At 39.0% G+C, this 25,505-nt stretch overlaps 3 protein-coding genes across 3 annotated transcripts; 2 read left to right on the top strand and 1 right to left on the bottom strand.

The window, feature by feature from the left end:
- The first annotated feature begins 244 nt into the window (after window positions 1–244).
- Window positions 245–2,316, top strand: LOC103994185 (heavy metal-associated isoprenylated plant protein 32). The gene is made up of 3 exons (XM_009414512.3): window positions 245–403; window positions 535–610; window positions 758–2,316. The coding sequence occupies exons 1-3, from the start codon at window positions 365–367 to the stop codon at window positions 1,987–1,989; spliced, it is 1,347 nt and encodes a 448-aa protein (XP_009412787.2). The 5' UTR covers window positions 245–364; the 3' UTR covers window positions 1,990–2,316.
- Window positions 2,317–4,125: 1,809 nt separating this feature from the next.
- LOC103994187 (stem-specific protein TSJT1) lies at window positions 4,126–6,834 on the bottom strand. The gene is made up of 5 exons (XM_009414513.3): window positions 6,552–6,834; window positions 5,237–5,477; window positions 5,002–5,122; window positions 4,754–4,863; window positions 4,126–4,410 (listed from the first exon to the last, which is right to left on the bottom strand). The coding sequence occupies exons 1-5, from the start codon at window positions 6,752–6,754 to the stop codon at window positions 4,375–4,377; spliced, it is 711 nt and encodes a 236-aa protein (XP_009412788.1). The 5' UTR covers window positions 6,755–6,834; the 3' UTR covers window positions 4,126–4,374.
- Window positions 6,835–13,983: 7,149 nt separating this feature from the next.
- On the top strand, window positions 13,984–24,711 carry LOC135618492 (protein trichome birefringence-like 11). The gene is made up of 4 exons (XM_065119382.1): window positions 13,984–14,694; window positions 16,057–16,446; window positions 17,986–18,144; window positions 23,884–24,711. The coding sequence occupies exons 1-4, from the start codon at window positions 14,243–14,245 to the stop codon at window positions 24,269–24,271; spliced, it is 1,389 nt and encodes a 462-aa protein (XP_064975454.1). The 5' UTR covers window positions 13,984–14,242; the 3' UTR covers window positions 24,272–24,711.
- Window positions 24,712–25,505: the final 794 nt, after the last annotated feature.

Genomic DNA, 25,505 nt, shown 5'->3' with positions numbered 1-25,505 from the left:
TTCTCGACGGATCCAGCTGGGTAAAACCAAAGATTTTAACTCCAAGGTGAAAGGAAAAAAGAAGGAAGACTTCACTCGCTGCCAAAGCACGTACGTGGTGGTGATGGCTGGAAGATGGTGAAAGCGAAAAGGCTAGTAAAAGAAAATATAACAAGCCAGAGTTAAGGTCATTCTCGGTGAGCGCACATTATTGGGACCGACCATGCTGTCACTGTGCAGAATAAAATAATATATAACACCGGACCATCTCCTCGTGGGTTTTAAATTCACCGGGGAATCCATCAAGCAGACAGTGGCTTCTGCCTGTTGCCCCTTGTCCTTGTTCTCTCGGATCTCAAAGGCGTTGCTTGGCAGGGTGGAAAGGATGAGTAAAGAAGAAGACAGCAAGTTCCTCAAAATACAGGTAAATTAACCCATGCTCGTCTCTTTCTTTACTTTGCTTCTTCTTCTTCTTCTTCTTCTTCTTTAATCGTAATGCTTTGTGATGTTCGGCTGTATTTGATTCTGAATTTTGGTTTCTTGCTTCATTTGCAGGCATGCGTACTGAAGGTGAACATATGTTGTGACGGATGCCAGAAGAAAGTGAAGAAAGTGCTTCATAAGATCGATGGTATATGTCATTTCTGTTTCTTATTGTGACACTTTTTTTCATTCTGTATGTACATCAGAACGCTATTCTCGTCAGATCTATGGGTTTCGATTTTTCGTGCAATAATCACCAAATGCTTCATGGCAATTTTTAACTGGGGGAGTTCAGGGGTCTACACTACCACTATAGATGCGGAGGAGAGGAAGGTGATCGTCACTGGGAATGTGGATCCTGCCATCCTGATCAAAAAGCTTAGCAAGGTTGGCAAACATGCGGAGCTGTGGCCTACAAAGGGTGGAAACCAGCAGAACCTCGCCAACCAGCTCCAAAAGCTCCAGTTCGAGCAAGCCAAAGGACAACAGAAGGAGAATGGAAAGACCAAAAAAGGTGGTGGCGGTGGTGGTGGTGGTGGAGGAGGAGGAGGAGGCAAGGACCACAAGTGGCAGCAGCCACAGCCGCAGCAGCAACAGGCAAAAGGGTTCAAAGATCTCAAGTTTCCAAATCTCAAGGACCTGAAGTTGCCGTTCAAGAAGGAGAGCAAAACTGTCAAGTTCGACCTTCCTCCCGAGGAAGAGATTGATGATGAAGGTGACTACAGTGATGACTACGATGAGTTCGACGACGAGGACTTGGACGACCTGGATGGGTTCGATGATGAGGACATGTACGATGACCCCAAGATGATGAAGCCCATGAACTTCCAACCGATTGGAAATGGTACGGGAAAAGATAAGAAAGGCAATGGTCATGGTGGTGGTGGTGGTGGTGGTAAGGGAGGAGAGGTTCAAGTACCAAACAAGGCTGTGGGTGGTGGCAGCAACATCAATGGTGGGGGAGGGAAAACAGGTGGTGGCGGTGGTGGTAAGAATGGTGATGGGGCCCATGACAGCAAGAATGGAGGGGGAAATAAAAACAAGGGTGGCAATGGCACTGCCGGGAATCATGCTAATCATGGCAATCCATCCCATGGGGGCAATAAGGGTGGTGGTGGTGGTGGTGGTGGGAGCAATAATGGTGCGGGAGGAGGGGGGGGCCTTCCAATGGGCCAACCTAACATGATGGGTCCGATGGGTCACACGCAACCAGCCATGGGTCACATGGGGAGTTTTCCGGCTGTCCAAGGCCGTCCGGTTGGAGACGGCGCACCGCCCGGCTACTTCCAGGGTGGGATGGTGCCGCCGGAGATGATGATGGCAGGCGCAAATCCATACCAGCAACAGTACCTGCAAGCACTGATGCAGCAGCAGAGGATGATGATGATGAACGGCCAAGACCGTCCTGCATTCCCTCCCATGGGCTACGGCTACGGTCGGCCGGTGTACGTGCCACCGCCTCCTCCCCCTGGGGAGCCATGCACCATCTTCAGCGACGAGAATCCCAACGGTTGCTCCGTAATGTGATGGCCGCAAAGTGAGCTCGATAGTGTCTTCGTTTCTTTGAGAGTGTTAAGCGAAGGGCAGCACTGAAGAGGGTGGGCCGTTCCTCTTCTCTATCCTCCTCATCTCCCACCTTCACCCAAATATGGTTTTCTTTTCTGGGATTTGGGTATAGTTTTAAGCTAATGTGTGGTTATTACTGCGGGTTTTAGCAATATATAGTTGGGGGAGGGGGGGGGGTTTCTTTCTCTCATGGTTCTACAAGGTGATGATGTAGAACAAACAATACATGATGATAAATGCGTATAAGATGGAAAAGGGTGTGTGTGATGATAGTACGTACTACTGAAAGCATGTGTGTGTGACTTGTTCTAACCATGCGTCTTTTGGTAATTCCGATTCCCACTTTGGCCGCAGTATTCCATCCATCAGCTGAACCCGCGAGATACGTCGTTGTGCTCGTTGGCTTTCATACCGGGCGGCAACTCGTGGTATTAGAATTAGGTAATCTATCCGCTTCCCCTTGTCGGATTCAACGAAGTGGAAGACAATAGCGAGTGGGCAAGCTGATTCATGGTTACGTACGGGTCAAGGAAGCTTCAGTTGGTCGATTCAAGATGTGATAAGTGGAAGTGGCGCTGGAGACGCTGCGACAGTGCATAATAAATAATACGCACAGCCACCCCGTGCATTAATTTATTTTTGCCAGAAATATATTTTTTCATGTAAAATAAGATATATATATATATATATATATTTTTTTTTTTTTTTGATTATTTTTTCAAATGATATATAGTCATTTTTCACTTCATTCTCCGACCGGTGCCTGACTGCGCCGTGCACGACCGACACGCGTCCTCCTCTCCGCGGCCAGCGCCTCCGCCCGAGCGACTGTCGGCGACGCTGCTTGCGCTGGCAAATTCACAATTAGGATTTAGTTCTCAGTGATGACTACAAAAATTGGCCTTGAGAGCTTTGCGTTGTAACTTGTTGGGTTTTAGATGAATTTGCTTCATCAAATTGATAGCTGTCTTCTTCTATTGTTTCGTTAGATTCAAGTTGCTTGACTTGTTGGAGATTTTGTTATGCTCGAATCGTTATAGTCTGTATGCAAATTGATATCTCTTTATTTTGTTGAAGGAAATCTTTTATTCTGTTGAGAAAAATTCTCCTTCCTTCTTACTGTGGATTCATCACGATTGCTTCTCCACCTTCGACGGCAAAAGAAAGACTTTCTACTACTGCTTTTTCGTCGTTAGGCCGTCGGTGTGATAAATTTTTTCTCTTTAGTAAACGACAACTACAACTTTCTTTTCCACTACCACTCTGCGCCAACGTCTATTCCCTTTCGTTGTGGCGTCTCTGGTGCTACGCTCACCAGCATTGCCCCCATCTTTCCTCCTCTGCTGTAGTTTTCTTCTCTATTGTAGCATTGTTGTAGCTTCCTCCTCTATTGTAGCTTCCTTCTTTGCTGCACCTCTGTTGCAGCTTTCTCCTCTGTTGTACCTCTGTTATAGCTTCCTCTTTTGCTATAGCATCATTGCAACATCGCTGCAACTTCCTCCTTTGCTGCAGCTTCTTCCTCTGCTACAACTTCTTCCTTTGCTACAGTATTGCTATAGCTTTTTTCCATTGCTGTAGCTTTCTTCTCTACTGCAATTATCGTCGTCGCAACCGCAACAACAGCAGCAACGATCTGCTCTTGCCTTACTCACGAAGCTTCTAGCTCGTAAACTATTTGTTTTGCATCAATCCAAGATTAATATCCAGAGCACCATCTTTTGGGGGCATGATAGTAGATAAGATTTTTCCAACTATACAAGGAAATCTTTCTATTCTATTGAGAGAAATTCTTTATTCTGTTGAGCAAAATTCTTCCTCCTAATCTATATAAATATGAGAGCGACAGCTTAATATATTCAAGCTAAAGCTATTTCAATAAAACTTCTTCCATAATTTCTTATATTCTATTATTTCCAATACAAATAATGATATGCTGCACATCCTTTAAAGCTAAAAGCCTTCAGATGTTTAGCCTTTAATGATAAGATGGAATAGCTCAGAGTCAGATTCCTTTGAGATGTATAAATCGTGCAAACCATTCTGACCATGGAAGTGTTTTATCACCTTATTTGTCACTTTTCATGCTATTCCTGAGCATAGATAATGGATGATGCATGCTTATTGATCTTGATCGTTAGGACTTGATCATTGTGCAAAAGCGGAGGAGGAGGACTGTTGCAGAACAAAGAGAAACTACCCTGAAAGCTTTCCTAGAGAGAGAAACAAGACCATCACACAGACAGACAGGGAATGGTGGCATCACCACATAATTTACATAACCAGCAACTCCGTGGCTTTTGTAGTTTCTACAGCAGTGGTCGTTTGCCCCATCGCTTCCCTCTCTCTTTATTGTGTTGCCGCGACAACCGCAGACCCTTCCACCTGCACACACAATGCAAAGAAAATTTAGTCTCTGGTGATTCAAAAAACACTCGCCTTTCTTTGCTGCACAATTTATTTCAGTAGCATTATTTGTTTGATACAACTATCCTTCCAACTCCTTTTGATTACCGCACCCATCTGTAAGAAGTTTATGCATACATTATTTTGACTTAGCAAGTAATCTAATCTTTTCATTTTGTTACTAAACCATTCATCCTTCACTACGGTTTATTTTCATTTGATCGTATATAGAGATAATTATGCACACAACACAGTGAGAAATGCAGAAGATTTACGATTCATTAAAACGATGACTACTACACATGAATAGACGGCATCATACCTTGAAAGTGGCACCACATACTTCTTCCTCGTTTTCAAGAACGGCAGTGACCTTGTGCTTAGGATTCTCGTAGCTTTTCAGGCCCCCCAATGCATTTGAGTAGTAACATCCTAAGGAACAAAAGTGTTTTTGAACTTGCCACAATCACATTAGTGATATCACAATCACATCTCGGATTGTGATACTCATTCATTCATTTAATTAGAGAATATAGTTCGACAATTCGGACTGTTGGGTGGATTACGTACCTTTGGGGAATGGTGCAAGTGACTTCCCGCATGATCCCTTCAGCAAATCCAGGTCATCAGCAAAGGCAAGGCATCCATCGGCTGTTATGCCCCAGAACAAGGGTACCCTTCCATCTGGGTCCTGTGACAGCACCAGCATGTATCGCCAGCCGTAGATAGCAATGGCCACATATAAGAGCTGCAAGAAACAAAGGAATGGACATGGATGCTGGAGGGAGGAGGGAGGATGGCGTACAGATGCGACGAGGATGGATGAAGTTGACTTGTCGAAGAGGACGAAGGCGAAGTTGCCGGAGAGATGTGCGAGCATGAAGCTGGGCGGATAGGGGGCTCGGTCGCGGAGGGCCTTATACGCCTCCATTACCAGCACCACCTCGTTGGCGCTCTTGGAAAGCCCATACTGCTGCCTCAAGCTTCCCAAGTTAGTCAGCACTCCCTCGAACAGGCAGTATATCTCGTCCTTGGCTGCAAACATCCTGCACACGCGTCCATCATTGCATCAACCAAATCCAAGCCGCACTTGGAGTGCCGTATACGTCGGTTTGACTCTTAAGAAATAAGCAAAGGTGTGTGGAATACTCGATTCAATTGTACATTTAAATTCGATAAGATACTTCATTTTCAACCAACTCTATTAATCAAAACCATATGATTGACTTATTCAAATCAAGTTAATAAAACAAATCCCAGATATATATATATATATATATATATATATATATATATATATATATATATATATACGGTGGATGCGCCCAATTATTTGTGGCACGAGATATGAACACGTAAGGGGAATCTTTTGAAGGTAAAGAAGACGAGATGTTTAGCAAGAGAGGTGCAAATCCTGGGAAGTGTGTGGATAAGGATGACGGACCGACTTAGCTATTATCCAACCACACGCACGGACGTGGGCCCCACGTGCGCGTGCAAAGTTAATGTGGTTGTCTATTCCTTTCTCGCTTAGTGGAGTCCACGCGTCACGAGCGTGGGTTTTTCTATACCGAGTTCCGATAACTATGGGCGTCAGCTATCAACAGAGACAAATCAGCACAGTTGGGACAATCTGATTGGTAGGAAAAGCTAGACGCACGGTTTGGGCCCCACCGAACCCACCACAGTTTGGGCGTCGGCAATCAACAGAGGCAAATCCGCACCGAACGTTGCATACGATTTCCCTTCCTCTTCCCCAGCAATCGGATCAGTAAGCAAGGGAACACTAGTGATCCAGAATGACAGATGCATCATCAATATTAGCATGCAGAAATTTCTGCTTGGGGAGATCAGATGCTTTTCGAATCTGAAATGGATGGTGAGATCTATCGTTTCAGGGATCTCTTTATACTCGTGCTGCCTAGATATATGACTTGTGCATGCACGTCTCTGCATTAAGTTGCGTGGATGCATCTGCTTCGTTTCTGAGATCATCACTTTCCCGGTGAAGGGAGAGAGAGAGAGAGAGAGAGAGAGAGAGCAGAAAGAACGGTGACAGAAACTTTTGTTCTTTCATTTGAGCCGAGGATAAATATATGGGAGGAACGGAGAGGATCAACCTGGGAGCGAAGGGGGACTGGTTGGTGTGGGAGTAGGCGAGGTGGCCCAAGTACCCGAGCTGGATCGACACCGCCGGAGCGGAGCTGCCGAGGAATCGGTTCATCAGCTCCGCCGCCCGTGTCTTGGGGGACGGCGTCCTGCTGCCGGCCACCACCAGCTCCTCCGGGACCTCTACCACCTCCCCGCTGAATACACCCAACATGATGACCTCAATCCACTTACCCAGAGACCGGTAGTGGGATATCTACTTGCAACTAGTATGGTACGCGAACAAGGAGAGAGGCAGGGTTATCTGTTTATATAGCCCTTTTGCCGACGCTGCAGACGTCAGACAAATGGTTCTTTAATCCGACACCACAGTAAGATTTATTTTGGTTTTGCCCGAAGAGATGTGCATCAGCAATTCAATCACTCCTGACTTAATAACAATTCAAGTCTGGTTTCAGAATAAAGGAATGGAAGTCATTAGAACGAGAGTTGGTGGCATGGATTGCACCATGATCCATGCATGATGTGACCTGTTATCTAAGCGAGCAGTGATTTCTCTCGGTGCCTATTGACGCGGTTGTCGTTCAAACAAAACATGAGACTTAATTTTGGAGCTCAAACATCACTTTCGATTCAGCATATACGGAGTGGAGTACACCAAAATGAATCAATTAATTGGACATGAACTTTGAGGTCTTAAAACTTGGTAAACTAACTATACGAATCAAGATCTTCTCTTTTTTTGCCTGGTCAGATATACGAGCATATTATAAAGAGAACAAAAATGTTCGCGTGCAGAGGACATTTATGTCTGCAGGATTAGAGGTAGAGGAAGGGCCATCAGGTTGCCACTCACCCTCACATGGTGATGACTATTCTCCAGAGCAGATACAACTCGGACTAATAGGACAATATAAAAGAATATATTGGGTTTCAAGAGCTGGCTTTCATCCACCTGTTCTCTCTCTCTCTCTCTCTCTCTCTCTCTAAAGACGAAAATAAACATACACTTGCATGCACCTTTTGAACCACAAAAGAAACCAAAGAACAAGAACACTAACACGTGATGCAGTGTTAATCTGTACTTCTTTTGTGTCTAAGCATCTTTGATGTACCATCTCAAAACCCTTCCTTCCAAGAATGAAACGAAACAATCTATCAATCTTAATGATACACAACTTAGTACAACGTATTCCCATTTAGAAATCTGTGCCGCCCATGGTTTAGTTTTGTTGGATGGTAACGCTTGACTGTCGATTGGCCCCCTACGTGTAGATCCATTCTATTAAGTCATTGATCAGCTTACATTAAAATAAGCACCAATTGGTAGTAGTTTCTTTTGTAGTTAAATCACCAATTGCAGAGCCCACTTCAATCATAATCATACTCGAGTGTTATAACCACGGCCATGAAGATAAGAAGAAGCAGTTAATTATTGTCCACTATCTAGTCAAACACATCCCAATCTACTCAAATGAGATAAGGATATCACAAGATAACAAGGAAACGTAAAACTGTATTCACTCGAGTCACAAAATGGGTATGATACCACTGTACTACTTTAATAAAGGGCTCATCCTCCTCCATGGTGTTTAGTTTTTATTGTACGTACATCCATATAAATAATGTGGATTTGTAGTTTGGAAGTATATTTGTTTACAATTAATAAAACCTAAAAATATCTAAATGGAGTCGATCATTAGAAGATTGATTATGACGTCTTCCTACTTATTTACGACGATAGAAGACATCAAAGACTTTTTTTGTTGTAGACAGAACATGATACTCCTATCAATTTAATCAAATACTTGTTCTATAAACTCTTTATCACACACGTTGTGAAGTGGGCAGAATATTCTGGTGGAGAGCTGAAGTCGACCGACGCCATGACAAACATAATGCGTGTGTGTGTGTGTGGGTGGTGATGAGAGACGTACGATAAGAAATAACGAAGAAAAAGGAAGAAGAAGAAATAAAATAAAGAAGACAGACAATGGGTTGTGATTTGGAGTACTGCAGCTACGATCCGTGTTTATTCTATCACTGCTGAGTGCGACGCCCATGGTATTGGTATGTCATTTGGCCCACGGTTTATGTTGGCAGGGACGGGTGAGAGAATCTTGACGTGCGAAGGAGGAACAAAGAGAATCTTCGAACAAAGGCGATAAGGAGGGGTTTATTTTATTTTATTTTATTTTATTTTATTTTATTTTATTTATCTTCACGGAATAAAAGATCTTCCAAGAGGAGAAGAGCCAGTCGATGAAGACAGACAAACCAGTCCGAGTTTTCGATTGCATCCTGCTATTGGTTTCAGTGGATGCTACTTACTGTTGCTTCTAATTTACTATGTTTAGGTTTTCTCGCAATAAAAAATAATAATATTCTTTCTTGTAATTCCCCGTTTACTACGGCATAGTGTTTAGAAATTTATGTTGAATTAAGGATATGATAGGCAAATTATTATTCGTTTGAGTTTAAATAATTTAGGTTAGTGGTTGAGACTTAATTATTTCATCAAATCGATTTATGGTAATTGATATTTATAAACTGATATGGTATTTATTGAGCATAGAAAAGAGTTATCCATAAATAATATTAGACAACACATCAAAGTCTAATTTTTAAGATGTGTTTGTATCTTAATAAGAAATTCAATCCCTTAAGTATGGATATTACAACTGATTTAGTTTCGTATTAAGAGTGTTTAGTGATATGTAGTCACCATTAAATTAGCCTTGAAGCATTATACTAGAGTCTTATTCTATGTTATATTTGGTATTATTGAAAACGTCAAATTAGGGGTATTCAAACTGAACCCTAAATTATATTCAGTTAAAATAAAAATAATCTAAATTGAAATCAATTCAGATTTACCTTCAAAATCTATTTATAATTTTAAATATTATATATATATATATATATATATATATTCAATTAATTTGAATAGAAATCTTTGTTCTATTGGATGAGACGATAATATTTATGAAATCGAGCCTATATTATTTATAAAATTAGATATTTGGGTAGACTCGATTAATTAGTTTGAACCGATTAAAGGCTTAAGACAATAAACTCAATCAAATTAATATCTCTTAAATTAAAAATGATTTAGTTCGGCTCGAACCAATTAATTAGACTAAAGAAGAATACCTTCAAATCAGAATTATTTATGAACCCGTTTTATTCCGATTCAAATTTTAGATTCAACTTGAATACCCCTAAGTCAAACCCTTATGCGGGGATTGTCACGTCTTGATTTAATTCCACATCAAAAATATTTAAATTAACTTATAAGATTCCTATGAATATCTTATTATAAGTTGATATAGATTAAATGAGATAATCATCTCAGATTAAATGGGACAAAGATTTTGTTAAAACGGTATAATTAAATTTTGGTGAAAATGTAGATTTGAATTACGCTAGATTTGATTAAGAATATCAATAAAATTATTTTGAAGTAAAACATATTTTATTTAGATGGACTATGAGAACCTTCATATCCATGAATAGCTATATTTCCACCTAAAACGGGTGACTGGGATGATCCGTGTAGTCCATGTGATGCTATTACATTTGCAGTGATCTCATAAATAGATTCAAGTGTTTATCCACAAAAATTGTTGCGGTTGCCAAAGTGGCAATCAATTGACAACATGAATGATGAGAGAGAAATATCAATCTCTACTAATTAGCTAAATCACGACAAACAAATAAATACTAATATCCGCTAATACAATTAAATGATTTAACAGCTTTGTACTATGCAGATGTCGCATAGTACATAGCTGTTACAAAAAGTTTGGAATGACGTCGCATAGTACGGACACATGCAGGTCGATCGATGCTCGTACAGAAAGTACAAGTCGATCGCCATTAATAGATTATTCGATCGATCCTCGTTTGTAGATATAAAAGTCAACCCCTTAATCGACGTCGGAGGAATGACGTCGCATAGTACGGACACATGCAGGTCGATCGATGCTCGTACAGAAAGTACAAGTCGATCGCCATTAATAGATTATTCGATCGATCCTCGTTTGTAGATATAAAAGTCAACCCCTTAATCGACGTCGGAGGAATGACGTCGCATAGTACGGACACATGCAGGTCGATCGATGCTCGTACAGAAAGTACAAGTCGATCGCCATTAATAGATTATTCGATCGATCCTCGTTTGTAGGTATAAAAGTCAATCCCTTAATCGACGTCGGAGGAATGACTTCGAGCATTCAACCCCTTTTTACTTCACTAAACACTAACTTAACCTTCGGAGGGGTCGAGTTAGGAAATCTCCCTCTCGACCTCGACATGTGTGTAGAAACTCGATGACGAAAAAGCAGGCCACTCGTCAAGGGAGAAAGACTGCACTCAAGAAATGAGACTCGAACTCAACTTGACTTGATGCTCGCTTCCACCACTCGAGCATCCGCATGGGCAACCTTGTGTATCCGAGATTGGACAGAGCTATGTTGACACCTCGACCACGACGTAAATGTCCATTAACAACATCTATAAATATTATACCAAAATTTCATCAAATCTTAAACTTATCTAAGTTTTATAAGGAATCCACCGCCATACATATCGTTCAAATAGAATATAAACTCGAAAATTATATAATTATTTAAACAAAAAAAATCCTCCTCTGATTTGACAGATCAGACGTCCTGGGCGGGATCGAACGAGGTGGGGCCCCATTGGGCTGAACCGGAGCCTGTCTCTGTAAACTGGACTTTACCCAGTCCGGCTCGCTCGACCTGAACCAGGCAGCCCATGGCCTGCTTGGTGTCTGGGCGACGAGCACCTCGGCCGGCCGCCTGTGTCCTGCACCGATGCCGCCCCACCCCTCGCCCTCGCCGGCGAGCAATTGGATCAACAAACAAAAACAACGAGACATTTACTAGCTTAATAAGAGAGCATCACATCATGACTTATTTAGAAAATTATGAATTCATAAATCATGGACATTTAAGATTCATAAACGATCAATTGTCTTGGAAATCAAACTATCGAGAAATAGAATATCAATCGAAGATAATTAAATATATTACTACCCTCGATGATACAAGAGGATGAGAATCATGGAAACAAATACATGATATACTCCTCCTTTTGATTTAAAAAAAGCTTGATCTTCCTTCCAAATATAAAAGTCTTTTTAAGTAAAATTTTGATTCTAAATCAACTACCACTTTTCTCCACCATTCATTTAATCATAATCAACTCTTGATCCAAGTAGAAAATAATTATAAAAAAAAATATAATTTAACTACTAATATACTCTTAATTAGATTCTTATCTAAAATTAATAATATTCAAATTTCTAAAAGAACTCTTTGGCAACTCAGTATAAATATACGCGACTAACTATTGATAGTTGATGAAGAGTGTAGTTTAACGTTGATATACTTGAGCGATTAATCGAGGAAGGTGTAACTAAATTATCCTCTTAATCTATAAATGTTATAGTTTGGGGTAAACAAGATAGGACAAATCTTAAAGAGATTATAGTTTGGGGGGGGGGGTAAACAAACCTAAAAGAGATATACACGAAGAATATCTTATTTTAAAATTTAAAATTTTAAATAAAATAAATTATTAAAAAATGTTACTATCTAAACTACCAGACAACTCCTATAAAGATTTCTATCCAAATGAGAATAATGGCTAACTAACTTTAATTGCAAATAAGTAGTGGTTCTTATTTTTCCTATTTCTTGTGGTCAAATTGTTCATCTCACATCTCTTTAGGGAATAGATGCTAAAGGGTCCTTTTCAAAAGATTCTCATCGTGTGGAAATTTATTGATGTAAATATGTCTATATCAAAACGAGATCAAATATTCAATTCTTACTATAAAGTCTTTAAACAAGTTATCCAAAAGGACAATAAGGATATAATTTTCTTTTGGAGTTATATGTTTACATTTTTATAAATATTCTGTTTGGTTATTGCCTCGCTAGTTACAGCAAAATATGAATCCCACAAGAATGATATTAGGGGGATTATTCCTTGCATTGATAATAACAAGTGGGGAAGGGTTCGAGTGCGAGTAGATCATCAAATTATTTATTATTTTTGTGATGCGTTCACTTAGAAGATTTCGGTACTATGATGATAGTGGATATCCAATACCCATCTAGCACCAATCTACATGTTTGCCTATTGTTATATCTTAACATCTATAATATTATATATGTTTATTAAATACAAACAAGAGGTTAGGTGGTTCAAGCAGATAAAACCTTAAATATCTAAATGGATCTTAATAATCATATATATATATATATATATATATATATATATATGCCTTTTCACATATATTTACTCTCTAAATTGCCGATAGCTGTCTTATAGTATTTCTTTATTTTTTTTAATCAAAAAATATATTTTTATTTATAAAATTAAATGATGTAGGTGATGCTCAACTCGAACTTGAGGTTTTATTGTTTCATCGATACACAAACCAATCTCGAAGACTCAATCGAAACACCCCAAGTGTTAATTGACATCAAAAATCCAAAGAGTCAACTCGAATCAACCGTTATAATATTTGGATCATTGATTTCTAAGCGAGTTTCTACTGTATTTATTGTCGAGTTGGATATCGCCATGCACTAATAAATCCCCCCCATCTACCATATTGTTTTACCACCCACCCCCTTTCTTTTTCCCTATTTTTAGGATAAGTTGGGACTAATAAATCCTCGAACTAATAATTTCTGTCTGTCTTTTACAACAATAATAATAATAATAATAATAATAATAATTATTATTATTATTATTGATGCATCGAGGATCAACTGGTTGAAGCTTAGCAGTGTGGTTCCGGACAGGGTCTATTCCTCCCCACTCTTAACACGGGGGAAGAGTACACACACCGCCCGTTGGCCGCGGACTGCTTGCTTAGCTAATAATAGTGGACTTTGCCGAATCCTGTTCGCGGGGATAAGCAGCAAGCACTCCCGTGCGTGGACGATTGGATGCGATGGACGTGGATATCGTGGGTCGGCACACCCACCGTTCCGGAACACCGGCTTCGTAACTCACGTGTACACCCCCTACCGATCGCTCCTCTCGCACCCTCCTTTTCTTTGGAGAAGGTAATACGGGGCCCAACCAACCTGTGAAACCAATCAATCCTCGGTAAGATTAGACGGGTAGGGTCGTGTGTTGTTGGGCCTGTGAAGTTTAGTTACGAGCGACGTGTTGGAAGTCGTCGATATCGGCTCCTATCAGCCAAAGCGAGAAAGAACTCACAATCACGTCTTCCTCGGTGAGACGGCCACGGACGGCTGTCCATTAACGATCACAAACATGTATGTTTCTCGGGGGAAATAAAAACATAAAAAATGTATATATCGTATTTGTAAATCATTAATATTATGATTATTATTATTATTTATTTGATATTTCTTCTTCTTCGCTTGACGATCGAAAGAAAAGATTTTAACTCGTTCAATGAATGAATGAATGATGAATGGGTGATGGTCTGTCTATAAGCTCTGTTCCCCTCTCACAACCACAAACCAAATCGATCATCTTGCCATTCTCCTCCATTTTATTTATTCTTGTAGCTTTTTCCCACTCAGTCTATCCTCCTCGCTTATTCCTTCCGTTTGCCCAAATCCATGTCTGCCTGCCATAAACTTCCACCACCGATGCCGATGATCCCTCCTTGGTAAACTGACGACTCATGGGAAGCTCCGGCTCCGCCGTGCCGTCGGCGAATTACTCGACGCCTCTTGCCGCATCTCCGGCCAAGAGGAGGAGCGGCGGCCACGGCGGCTGGGAGGAGCGCTCGGACGCTCTGCGGCGGCTCGGGAGGCGGGTTAAGCCCTTCGAGCACTTTGGCGCACTGGGGCTCTTCGTCCTCACCGCCGCCCTCGTCTTCCTCCTGCTGCTGCGCCTCGTGCACTCCGACTATTACGGCGTCGCTGGCCTCGCGTGGGAGAGTGGGCCGGCCGTGGGCGGCGGCGGGGGATGCGATTGGTTCGAGGGGGAGTGGGTGTGGGATGAGGGGTACCCGCTGTACGAGTCGGTGGACTGCCCGTTCTTGGACGAGGGCTTCCGCTGCTCCGAGAATGGAAGGCCCGACCGTATGTACACCAAGTGGCGGTGGCAGCCTGCTGGCTGCGATCTCCCCAGGTCTCACTTCCGCGATTTAATTTTCTTTCAAGGTTTTGACATTTTGTTCTTTACTTTTGAAGAAATTTTTCTTTTGGAATCGATGCTGCACATTTTTAGCCCAAAGGTTTCAGCTTTCTCCTCCTCTATTGTCGCTTTACTTCCTTCGAGATTTCTTCTTTTTCGTTCGCTCTGTATTCTTCTTTATCCTTCCTCCTTTCCTTCTCATCTATTTTGATCCTATGCCTTGTGTATTCCATTGATTTTGCTATTTCTTTAGTTTTTGATAGGCTTATTCTACATACCTCCACTTGAATACCGAGAAGCTTCATGTTGGAATTCATGTGTCTATCGAATAGCTGTCAAACATGCAAGATTCTCGTGGATGTTCACTGTAAGGATGCACGGACTTCATGTTCGTGCGATTTTATTGTTTGTTGATGCCGTCCTCAACGTTTTTGGGTTATCTGGATGGACTTGTCTTTGGACTGTTGAGGAACACACCGTCTCGTTGTTTTATAGTCATTCGATTGAATATATAGTTATCTATTATATAATCCCGAAAAATCTGGGTAATTGAAACAAGGGAACCCTCGTCATTTAGCAGGGTCTCAGCATTTGCTGTTCAAACACCTGGGCTTCAGGAAACATTTAAAGCAAAACTATACGAGTATTTAGCCAACGGTTACATGATCTTTCCCTATATTTGGTTTGAACCTTTCTTGTCTCTCTTTTTGTGTTTCTAGTTAATCAGATTTTTTATTAAATAAATATAAGTAAATAATGTGGTTTTACATACTTCAAGTAAGCGTACAATTTTTCTATTTAATACTTTTTTTTTTTTACTTCTATCAATAATTTACATTTGTTTTGCAATTTAAAGGATTTCAAATGTAGTTTTCAATTTTTAAGAATATATTTACATTTTATTATAGTTTTATTTTTCTAAAATTGTTCTTACCGCATGTCTCTTAGAATTTTCAGATTTTAGGGCCCCAAAAGACAAAAAAGAAAAGAGAAGAAAATGAAACGGGATTCTTTGATTTTTCTTCTCCTTAAAATTTTAATCAGCAATCCATGGGAATCTTTTACTAGTAAACGAAAACAAGTACCGTTTATGTCTTTTAAGAGTGATATGGAAATATGTAGCATTACTTCATCTGCTTCTCCGACACTGAAGTTTTCTTAAACACATCCGTTAAATGTAATGATTCTTGTAGTCCTCTGAAGATGCTTTAATATTGTATATTTAAAACTAGATGATGGAGTTACTGCCCCTTAGGTTAATTGGCTTTAGTTAAGAAAACTGTAGATTGATGATATTAGCACTGTGTGAAATTAGTTGTTCCTAAATCCTTCCTGTTTTCCTATTCACTTGATCAGATTTGATCCCAAGAAGATGCTGGAGAAGCTAAGGAACAGAAGGCTGGTTTTTGTAGGCGATTCAATTGGAAGGAATCAATGGGAGTCTCTCCTTTGCATGCTTTCTGTGGCTGTTTCAAATAAGAGCTCAATCTATGAAGTAAATGGAAGCCCAATCACAAAACATATGGGCTTCTTGGTGTTTAACTTCAGTGACTACAACTGTACTGTGGAGTATTACAGAGCACCATTTCTGGTGCTCCAAAGCCGTGCCCCAGCAGGTGTGCCCAAAAAAGTGAAGACTACTCTTAAATTGGACATTTTGGATTGGACTTCTAATAGATGGAAGGACGCTGATATCCTCGTCTTCAATACTGGGCACTGGTGGAACTATGAGAAGACCATTAGAGGGTAATTACATAGTCAAACTGCATTCTCACCTAAATAGCATAATACATGGAGTTGATACTACAGGTTTTGGATTCTTGCATCGTCCACATAATTAAACAAAAAAGGAAGTGCTACTAGTTAGCAGTAGTCCATTCCCCATCTATCCTGATGCTCCAAAATGAATTTGAAATGTGATTTTTCCATTTCACTGGGTTTGTGACTAAGTTAGCACTTTCAGTTCAGACAGTGAACAAACAGATGAAGAATAAGTACACAAAATTGCTCATGAGTACCCAAGTTGATTCAACTTCTAGTTGGCTAACTAGTAAGAGTTTGATATTTTTTTATGTTAGATAGCTTGTCAAATAATACTTCCTTTATCTTTGATGGTTGGTTTGATTTTGATAAATTTTAACTGTCATGAACTTATGATAATTGGTAAACAGCAGACTGATATCTTTACTTATCACAAATTGGATGATCATTTTGTTCAACTTATCAGCTCAGTTTTAATGTTGAAAGATTACCTCTGCTTCTGGCAATCTCCTACCAAAAGCAGTCTACAACCTTTAGACACTTCTGTACATCGATTGGATGTATAGTTCTTTCAACACTTTTTTCTTTTGCTTATTACTATCAAGATCAAAATGCAAGATCTTTGGAACTCCTTTTATCTGCTTATTATGGTGAAGACTGAGGAGACGGGCCTGCCTCCTTTTTGCTTCACAGAACATAGGAGATAGAAAAGGGAGTAACATTGTTGGTGATTATGCTGAACTTTGTACTCATTTACTCTCTCTCTTATAAAGCATCACAACTTAGCTGGTTATGATCATGTTTTAGAACTTAAGAAAAGTGCAAGTAGATTTTGTCAGCTTGAGCATGTAGGAGTGTTGGACCTCTCATGCTTCTTTGAAGATATTGGCAGAAATGACCTTCTTGTGTTGCCTTCATCTAGGTCTTGGCAGATGAGAAAGAGTGCCTTCTTGTCTTCCCAAATCCTTTAACATCTATTTATTGCGTTATAAGAGTAGCATTTTCTTGAGGTTACTCAACTTTTCTTTACTACCTCCTGTAGATTTTGAGTTTCAAACATGACTTTTATTTGGATACACCCTTATTCATAATTCTCTTTGATGAAGCAAGATATATAAAGTTGCATATCACTAGCCACTTGAATAAGGTCAAATACAAATTTGTTGAAAGAGTGGTGGAACTTGGATGGAAGCAAATACAAACTTTGTTTCTTATCTATTTAGTCCTTGCACACATCATGAACACCCCACATCTACTTATAGGGATTAAGAGGCACTTTTGGACCTCTTACATTCAGTAACAAACACAATTTACTAAGGACCACACCATTCTCATTGATACCTACCAAGGTAACACTACTCAAGATCAAACACTTGAGTCTTGAGTGATGGTACAATTGTTAAGATAATTACGAGTGATGCAAGATCATGAAAGACTGAAAATAAACTTAGGTTATTTCTCAACAGAGTGGCAGTATTACATTTATAAACGAGTCTAGATTAAAATAAAGATCTTCTAATTCAGGGGTTGCTATTTCCAAGAAGGAGGCCAGGTGAAGATGGAGATGAGTGTGAATACAGCTTATCAAAGATCAATTCAGACATTGTTTGAGTGGATTCGTAAAGAAGTCAATAGGAGCAAGACTCAAGTCATCTTCCGAACATATGCTCCTGTTCATTTCAGGTACATACTGATTGTGTAACAAAAGCAAACATATTTTCACTCCCTTAAATTTATAGCTTTTGTTAAGTTCTTAGGTTCCTTGGATATATATTTTTGGTAAGTACTTAGGTTTCCTGTACATTATTTTACTAATCTGCACTAAATACTATCACTTCGCGTAAGCAAAGTTTTTTTCAATTAAAAAGCTTAATGTCATGTTTCTAGCTTGTGGACATCCAAAATATAGTGAGAAAAGCCCTTCTATTTTCTTGACATGATGTATAATAGCAGATCATTGTTTTTTGTAGTTACTTCCTGAATTAAGCAAACACATGATATTATTTTAATCATAGTTAATGTCGCTCTCTTTTTAATATATTTGTAATGTGCATCTTGAGACATCCAATACATATCTTCCAATATAAACAATAATTAAGTATATGTCAGGATAGTAAATAGTCAATGGTGTGGTACCAGCTGTATCTAGATGTACTAGTTTGCATCTCTATGCCATGCCAAGGGTATATACTGACACACCCTTGGGCCTTGGCAATGATATCACTCTGTATCGTTCATCACTGGGACGAAATAGTTTGCAATGAGTTTGGACATCTTAGAGTGGTTTGCTACTATATGAATGTTGCTCGATGAGTTTAGAAGTGCCACATTATTTATGCAAAACTTTCTCGCAAGCATAACTTCATATATGTTTATAAAATCTTTCTATTTGTTCCTGAAGAATTTTATTCCATTACTTTGTAGGAGAGTTATCTCATCAAAGAATTCCACTTGTAATCTCGTGTTTGTTATTTGATGTTGTACATTACATTCCAAAAATGTTCTGGAGCCTTTTGTTGCTGTGCCCACCAAAGTTATCAAGGGCATGTCTAGATGTGAATTTTATTGAGACAGATTTGTAGGCTTGCTTTCTTGAAGCTCACACCACTTCATTTTAACATACTCATGGTGTATTCCTCACAGCTCTTTAAAAGTCATAAAAAAGGCTCGACTTTGAAATATTCCACATTCTTCTTATTCATGTTACCTTGACTGATGAAGGGGAGGGGTCCGAGAATGTGTGCGAGGACAGTGTTTGTAACTAGACTAACAACCTAAATGTTGCAAGGAAGTCTCACCACCCATCATGCCAATCTTTTTTTCATGCATGCTCTTTAAGCTCTTTTTGTCTAGGCTTGTGCCGATTCTCCATTCAAGTTCTTTTGACTTACCACACTAGCGACAAGTGGTTGCGAAATGCATGGAGACCCAGGGCTTATGAAAAAAATAGTACACCGAACTAGACCACATGAAAAGGGATGATTCACGCCCTGGTTCATGCATGGACTGGTAAACACTGGCGGGTATAGATCAGTCCGGGCGAAATTGTAATGCTTGTTATTCACGACTCAAAATATTTTTTTTTCTATCTTTTTCTTGTGACTCTTTATATCTATTCTGACACATCTCAACCATCCTAATTTTTTGTATGTCTTTTAAACACTCAACACACTTATCTATTGGACTTGAATTTCTTTTTTAAACCAAGAGGTCCTCTATGATTACAAAAAAACCTGGGTTCCCTCTCCACTTTATCCACCCTCTTTTTCTCTAGAGAACATTATCATCGATCTTTTTCTTAATTAAATAATAGATCTAATTTGTCTACAATTTTTAGTTATAGGAATATCTTCTCCATCCATTTCAATCGCACTCTCAATTCTTCTTTTAGTATTTACTAAGTTGCATACCTTTGGTCTTTGTCCTACTTAGTCTAAAATCTCTGATTATGAGCTGTTTATAATAGTAATAAGGCAATAGCAATAGTGCCAATATTGGTCTACACACTGCCTTTCTCAAAAAAGCCTGAAAAGTCAGCTAAAATTTGAAAAAAATCCTATTTCAGAGTTTCTAAAGAATTAGGAGGTGGCATAAGAGGAGAAGCCACAACATGGAAGGAGAGGAGAGGTGGGGACGTTGGATATGAGAGAACAGGTGGTGACAATGGAGAGGAGAGTGAAGGTGGTAGAAGAGTTGAAGGAAATGAGGTGACAGAGGAGGATGAGGAGAAGAGTATCGATTGCTAGGGCCGACAGTGACGGATGCAGGCAGTGACAAGTAGGTGATAGACATGGGTAGGGACGGTTATAGTGATGGGTATAGGTGACATGCACGAGCAATGACGAATGCGAGTGTTAAGAGATGTGAGCAACGATGAACAAGAGATGAGGATCTAGAAACTTAGGATTTTAATTTTTTATTTTAAAAATGTATAAAATTAAGAATGGGTTGGGCTCTGTCCATAGGTCTTACTATCCTATTCACAAGACTTACCAAGCAGGAGGCCCTGTATTGCACATGAATGGGTCGAAATTGGGCTGGTTGGCATGCTGATCGACAGTCGGACCGAAAAATACTGGTCCTCCTGAACCAAACAGAAGCCAAATATGCTACATTTTAGGACACCACTAAGTTATATGAATTAAGTTACTCTCCGCAGTTACATCTTAAGCAGCATTTGCTAAGAATTGTGATCTGATTAAACGCCCTTGGTTGAAGGTTCCTTTTGAGTGGAAATAGACCACCTTACATAGGAAAAATAGGTCCTTCAGTGAGATGTTGAAAGCGATTACATGAGTTTTCTAATATTATCATTTCAACAGCCATGATGTACTTCTTCCAATGATTGTTTCTTCGTTTCCCCATATTACTATTACTATGTTTTGCTATTGTTGCTAGATCCCTGTTGCTTTTCTTCATCATCTTTGTCTTATTACATTTTGTAATCGGAACAATTTCTACCAATTGACTTGATATGTTGATACTTGATATTACTTTTGATTATTTGGAATATAATGAATGATGATTTTGTTTATTGAATTTATTAACTCCGTGAGACATGCATCTTTGACATGTCCTGCACCCATTTTCGTCACATGAGCATTTATAGGCAATTAAATTAAGCATAAAGGGTTCACCTAGGAATTTATTCCCTTTTTTATGCTCCAAAATATTTTTATCTAAAAAAATGGTGAGGGAATTTTTTTTATTCAAATTTCATTGGCATTAATGTTAGAGTTGCCTAGCTTAGTCAGTGAACCCTGCCCTGATCAAGAAGTAATAGACCCTTCCTTGGTAGCACATCTCCATCATAATTATGCACTATTGTTTTGTTTCTACAAGAGTTATATTTAGCCCATTTCAAACATATAAGTCACCTATATGGACAAGGAATTGACCACAATGGGTTGGGCCCTCTTTGGGACTGGACTGCAAAAGGCACCTCTGATTGAGTAATTACCTTTGGCACTTTTTTGTTAGGATTTGGCTCTCTAACTCTCCAAACAATGTGTGACTAAATATGGTTTTACTGGATCCTCACAGTTGGAGAACTAAGGTCTCTTCGAGTCTAATAATATCCACATTAGCCATCACGCATAACGGGTGTGAGTTCTCTGAGCTGTGATACTTGTCTGCTCTATGGTAGGCCCCACACTGTTTTATCCTTTCAATATGGACCTAAAAGGTGTGTTTGAGAGAGGTCAACTTTGACTCTTTATTAGGCCTTGACTCTTAACTCTCCAACCATAGTGAGACTAAACATGGTTTTATCCCCGATAACAATAGATATCCATATCTTAGCGATGCTTATATTCTAGGTATCATTCTAGCTTTGAAATGCCTCAAATTTAATTTTACTATCTTCTACCAAGTAACAGCTTTCTTGCAGTTGTCCAATGAGGAGTAAAGAAAGAACTTTTTTTTCTTATATACAATAGCTTTCCTAGTGCTGCTATCTTGTAGTTGTCCGATGAGGGCTAAAGCCAATCTTTTTTATCATATACAGTAGAGGCGGGAACTTTAATTCAGTGGGACACATTGGACATGGTTAGGAGATATTTAGTGTCAACATTAATATAATTTACCACAACCAAATATGATAAGAGACAAACTATGCAATTCTTAAAGGTTTTTAAATGCTTCTACATTATCTTTTTCATTCTGTAATCATTAGATGGAAAATTGCAAATATAATAAATACATTTAGAAATAAAGCTATATTAACTACAAGAATATTTTTTGTGGATCTAAATTATTCTACAACAACAAATTATAGTTCATTTCATGCATTGCAAAACTGATCAGTTCAGTATTTAATTGTCGATTAACACCAGCCCAAACCGGGCGGTTGGGTTTGATTCACTAGATATATATACATGTGTGTGTGTGTGTATATATATGTGTGTGTGTCTTGACTGTCTACTGCTCGCCACCAATTGTCTCCCCTCTTTTTCCTCCTCTTCTTCCTTGTCATCCCCTCATTCTTCCTCATCTTCTCATTCTTCCTTATCATCCCCAGCCACAGACTGGCACAGCTCCAATAACAGAAATTGCATTCCTTGGTTCGTTTTTAAAAATTTTGTTGGCTATAACGAACTTGTGACCTGACTATCACTTTCTATGTTGGAAGTAATCCAGGCATCACATCAAGATGTCAATTATCCCATTCATTGTTTTAAAAGGTCAAAATAAATTAAATCATCTAGGAATGACCTCTCGGGCGCTCACAAATTAGTTGGCTTGTTTTGGAGGACTGGCTTTCTATTTCTTGCAAAGAGAGGAAAATGAGGGAAGATGGAGAAGAGAGGAGGGGGGTATAGAAAGAGAAAACTTAGTCCACATTTTTAATAATGGACAGTGCAATATGTTATGATTTAATATGATAGAATTCCTTTTCTTAAATCATCGTGGCTTAAATGTTATGGACTGGAATAGAGCAGAAGGTTTGTTTTTTTATATAGGTACCACAAATTGCAAATTCCCGGCTATCTGGTCAAAGGATCCACAACTTAGTCCATTTTCAGCAGTATTTTTATTTAATTTGATCAATCTTTCTTTCTTCTGAATTACCATGTCCTTCTACATAATAAAAAAAATTTGCTTACTTACTACATTTGTATGCAAGAATTTGCATGGGCACATTAAATAGGATGAATGAGTCATTTAATGGTATGCATAGTCCCTCCCTAAACCCATCCCTGCTTAAAGGTGCTCCAGGTCTTGTACCTAATTGCATGCACACATACGTGCATGATCATGGGTGCAGAAATGAACTGTGGATCCCCAAATTTGTCTCAAGCATAGGTTTACTTGTATGGAGAATTATGTTAGAAGCCATTGATATTTTTTAGTAAATGGTTCTCTGCAATTTGGTGAATTTGTATTGAGTAAAAATCACAATGGAATTAATTTGTCTCAACCATACTTTTTTACTTGTGTGGTGAACTTAACTGCACTGGTGCAGTAAAAATCATGATTAGCATAATTGCTGATCATGTAATTTAACTGGCCTATGCAACCAGTTAGTGCACATTAGAATTCTTGATCAAATTACAGTTTAAGTGCCAGTTTGGTCAACTTATGAACAATCTGATCTGAATCTCTTGTTGTTATGTTCATTGATGCTTCTCAGAAACAATCAATTCATGGGCGAACAGTTGATGATCTAAATCTCTTGTACCATACTCTTGGTGCAAGAACCTTACCTTTCACAATATCTAAATCAGATTTTGTTCCCTTTTGTTATTTCTAATATCAATTAAATGCTTATCATCATGGATGGCAAAAAAATGACACATGATTGTCTTTTAATGGAACTTTACATCATATAACTGTTATCACAGAATATAGAAACTTCAATTCCAAAGTGGGTGGTGGTTTACTTGATTATGATGGTTTGTGAAATGTTGTGGCTTTGCGCAGAAGTGGCGACTGGAAAACAGGCGGGAATTGTCACTTGGAGACACTACCGGATTTAGGTCCACGGTTATCCTTAAAACCTTGGTCACATTTCTTGAGGCCACTTAGGAATGTACCCTTGGAAAATTCTACTGCAACCAAGGTTCTAGAACTGGATCTGTTGAATGTGACACAGATGACAGCCCGAAGGAAAGACGGACATTTATCCTTGTTTTACCTTGGCAAGTTGGGTCCTTCTCCACTCCACAGGCAGGACTGCAGCCACTGGTGCTTACCTGGGGTTCCAGATACATGGAATGAACTACTATATGCACTCTTCATGAGATCTGAGTTCATGAGGCTTCAAAATGTGACTGTCATTGGCAACACGAGAGTAAAGCTGAGCGAGTAAAGGTTCTGAACTCCATTTGTCAACTTGCAGTGAACAACTTCATTACAGAAGATCCATTTTTCTGAGAGATCTATTACATGCTCTTCTGAGATTGAGCCACCATTGTTGAAAGGTCGATTTCAGGATTTTGTGAGGCTTGTTGGTATAGGATACTGTCAGTTGCCAAGTATTTGTTGTAAATAGGCAATTGCCTAGAAATTTTACCCCAGCAGCACTAGAATCTGGGGTAAAATTCAACAACTATTTGATGTAAATAGGCAATTGCCTTTTGTGATATACAGGAAAACATGATTATTTTCTGTAGATGGTCGAGGGAAAATTATACATCACAGATGTTGGGTATTTGGTGAGTTTGTTTAGGCACCATATTTTTTCTTGTTCTTGGACTCCTGATGTACTTGTGTTCATTATCATTTCTTACTAAAAGGTTTTGAATTGAAGCTGTTGTATTTCCTAGAATAATCTAAGCCCAGGAACAGGCTGCTGTCCATTGAAATGATGTAGATTCTTTTTCTCATTTTCATATTTTTCATTTAATGGCTGGTGGGAAATCCAACATGAAGTTCATATTCTACAGCATTTCTGCAGATCTGGATAGATGTCCATATTCCATCAAATATTGATGTAGATAAGAATGATTAACCATGCCTTTGATTACCGCAAGGTGGATATGGATTTTTCTTGAGAGAACAACTATATATTTTTTTGGTAGCTTGATGTTGGTGAATTTGTGGTCGAAAGAAATATTCATGCATGTGATAAAAAATCTTTATTGGTAGCTCTTCGTTATTGCCCCACGTCACAAGATTGCCATCTAAAAAATTGGAGGATTGAGGAACGTATATGGTAAGTATCTTTCCATTCTCTCAAGTTAGTTTATTTCTTTCGAGGAACGTATATGGTAAGCGATTCGATAATCTCACACATTTGCCTATTCAAAGCTTTTTTCATCTACTATGATTCTTGATATGAAATGCTTAGTTGCTATTATTAGTCTACTAAACAAGAGGACCTTTCTATTTATCTATCTATCGAAGCTTTTAATGACAAGAATAAGTAATATTAAATTAATATAGTAATAGAATATTTGGATGAATGAGATTTTGAATAGTGGCAATCGTAGTCACTTTCACTATGGACAATGAAAAACAAAATAAAAATCCACTTTTACATTTCCATGATCGGACTGACTGTAAGTAAGCAAAGCTTTTACGTTATGAAACGTGACAGCAAT

The sequence above is a fragment of the Musa acuminata genome, chromosome BXJ2-8 (assembly GCF_036884655.1).
Source record: "Musa acuminata AAA Group cultivar baxijiao chromosome BXJ2-8, Cavendish_Baxijiao_AAA, whole genome shotgun sequence".
In the NCBI taxonomy this organism is placed as follows: domain Eukaryota; kingdom Viridiplantae; phylum Streptophyta; class Magnoliopsida; order Zingiberales; family Musaceae; genus Musa; species Musa acuminata.
Note: the sequence above shows the minus strand (reverse complement) of the source record. Positions and strands in the feature narration are given on the sequence as shown.

What these genes read in the sequence shown, in the direction of transcription:
- LOC103994185 (XM_009414512.3), top strand. Translation starts at nt 365, where the DNA reads ATGAGTAAAGAAGAAGACAGCAAGTTCCTCAAAATACAG. An exon ending in GCAAGTTCCTCAAAATACAG is followed by an intron (nt 404 to 534) that starts GTAAATTAACCC and finishes CTTCATTTGCAG; the next exon opens with GCATGCGTACTGAAGGTGAA. An exon ending in AGTGCTTCATAAGATCGATG is followed by an intron (nt 611 to 757) that starts GTATATGTCATT and finishes GGGGGAGTTCAG; the next exon opens with GGGTCTACACTACCACTATA.
- LOC103994187 (XM_009414513.3), bottom strand. Translation starts at nt 6,754, where the DNA reads ATGTTGGGTGTATTCAGCGGGGAGGTGGTAGAGGTCCCGGAGGAGCTG. An exon ending in ACTTGCACCATTCCCCAAAG is followed by an intron (nt 4,864 to 5,001) that starts GTACGTAATCCA and finishes TTTGTTCCTTAG; the next exon opens with GATGTTACTACTCAAATGCA. An exon ending in TATGTGGTGCCACTTTCAAG is followed by an intron (nt 4,411 to 4,753) that starts GTATGATGCCGT and finishes TTGTGTGTGCAG; the next exon opens with GTGGAAGGGTCTGCGGTTGT.
- LOC135618492 (XM_065119382.1), top strand. Translation starts at nt 14,243, where the DNA reads ATGGGAAGCTCCGGCTCCGCCGTGCCGTCGGCGAATTACTCGACGCCT. An exon ending in GCTGGCTGCGATCTCCCCAG is followed by an intron (nt 14,695 to 16,056) that starts GTCTCACTTCCG and finishes TCACTTGATCAG; the next exon opens with ATTTGATCCCAAGAAGATGC. An exon ending in TATGAGAAGACCATTAGAGG is followed by an intron (nt 16,447 to 17,985) that starts GTAATTACATAG and finishes CTTCTAATTCAG; the next exon opens with GGGTTGCTATTTCCAAGAAG.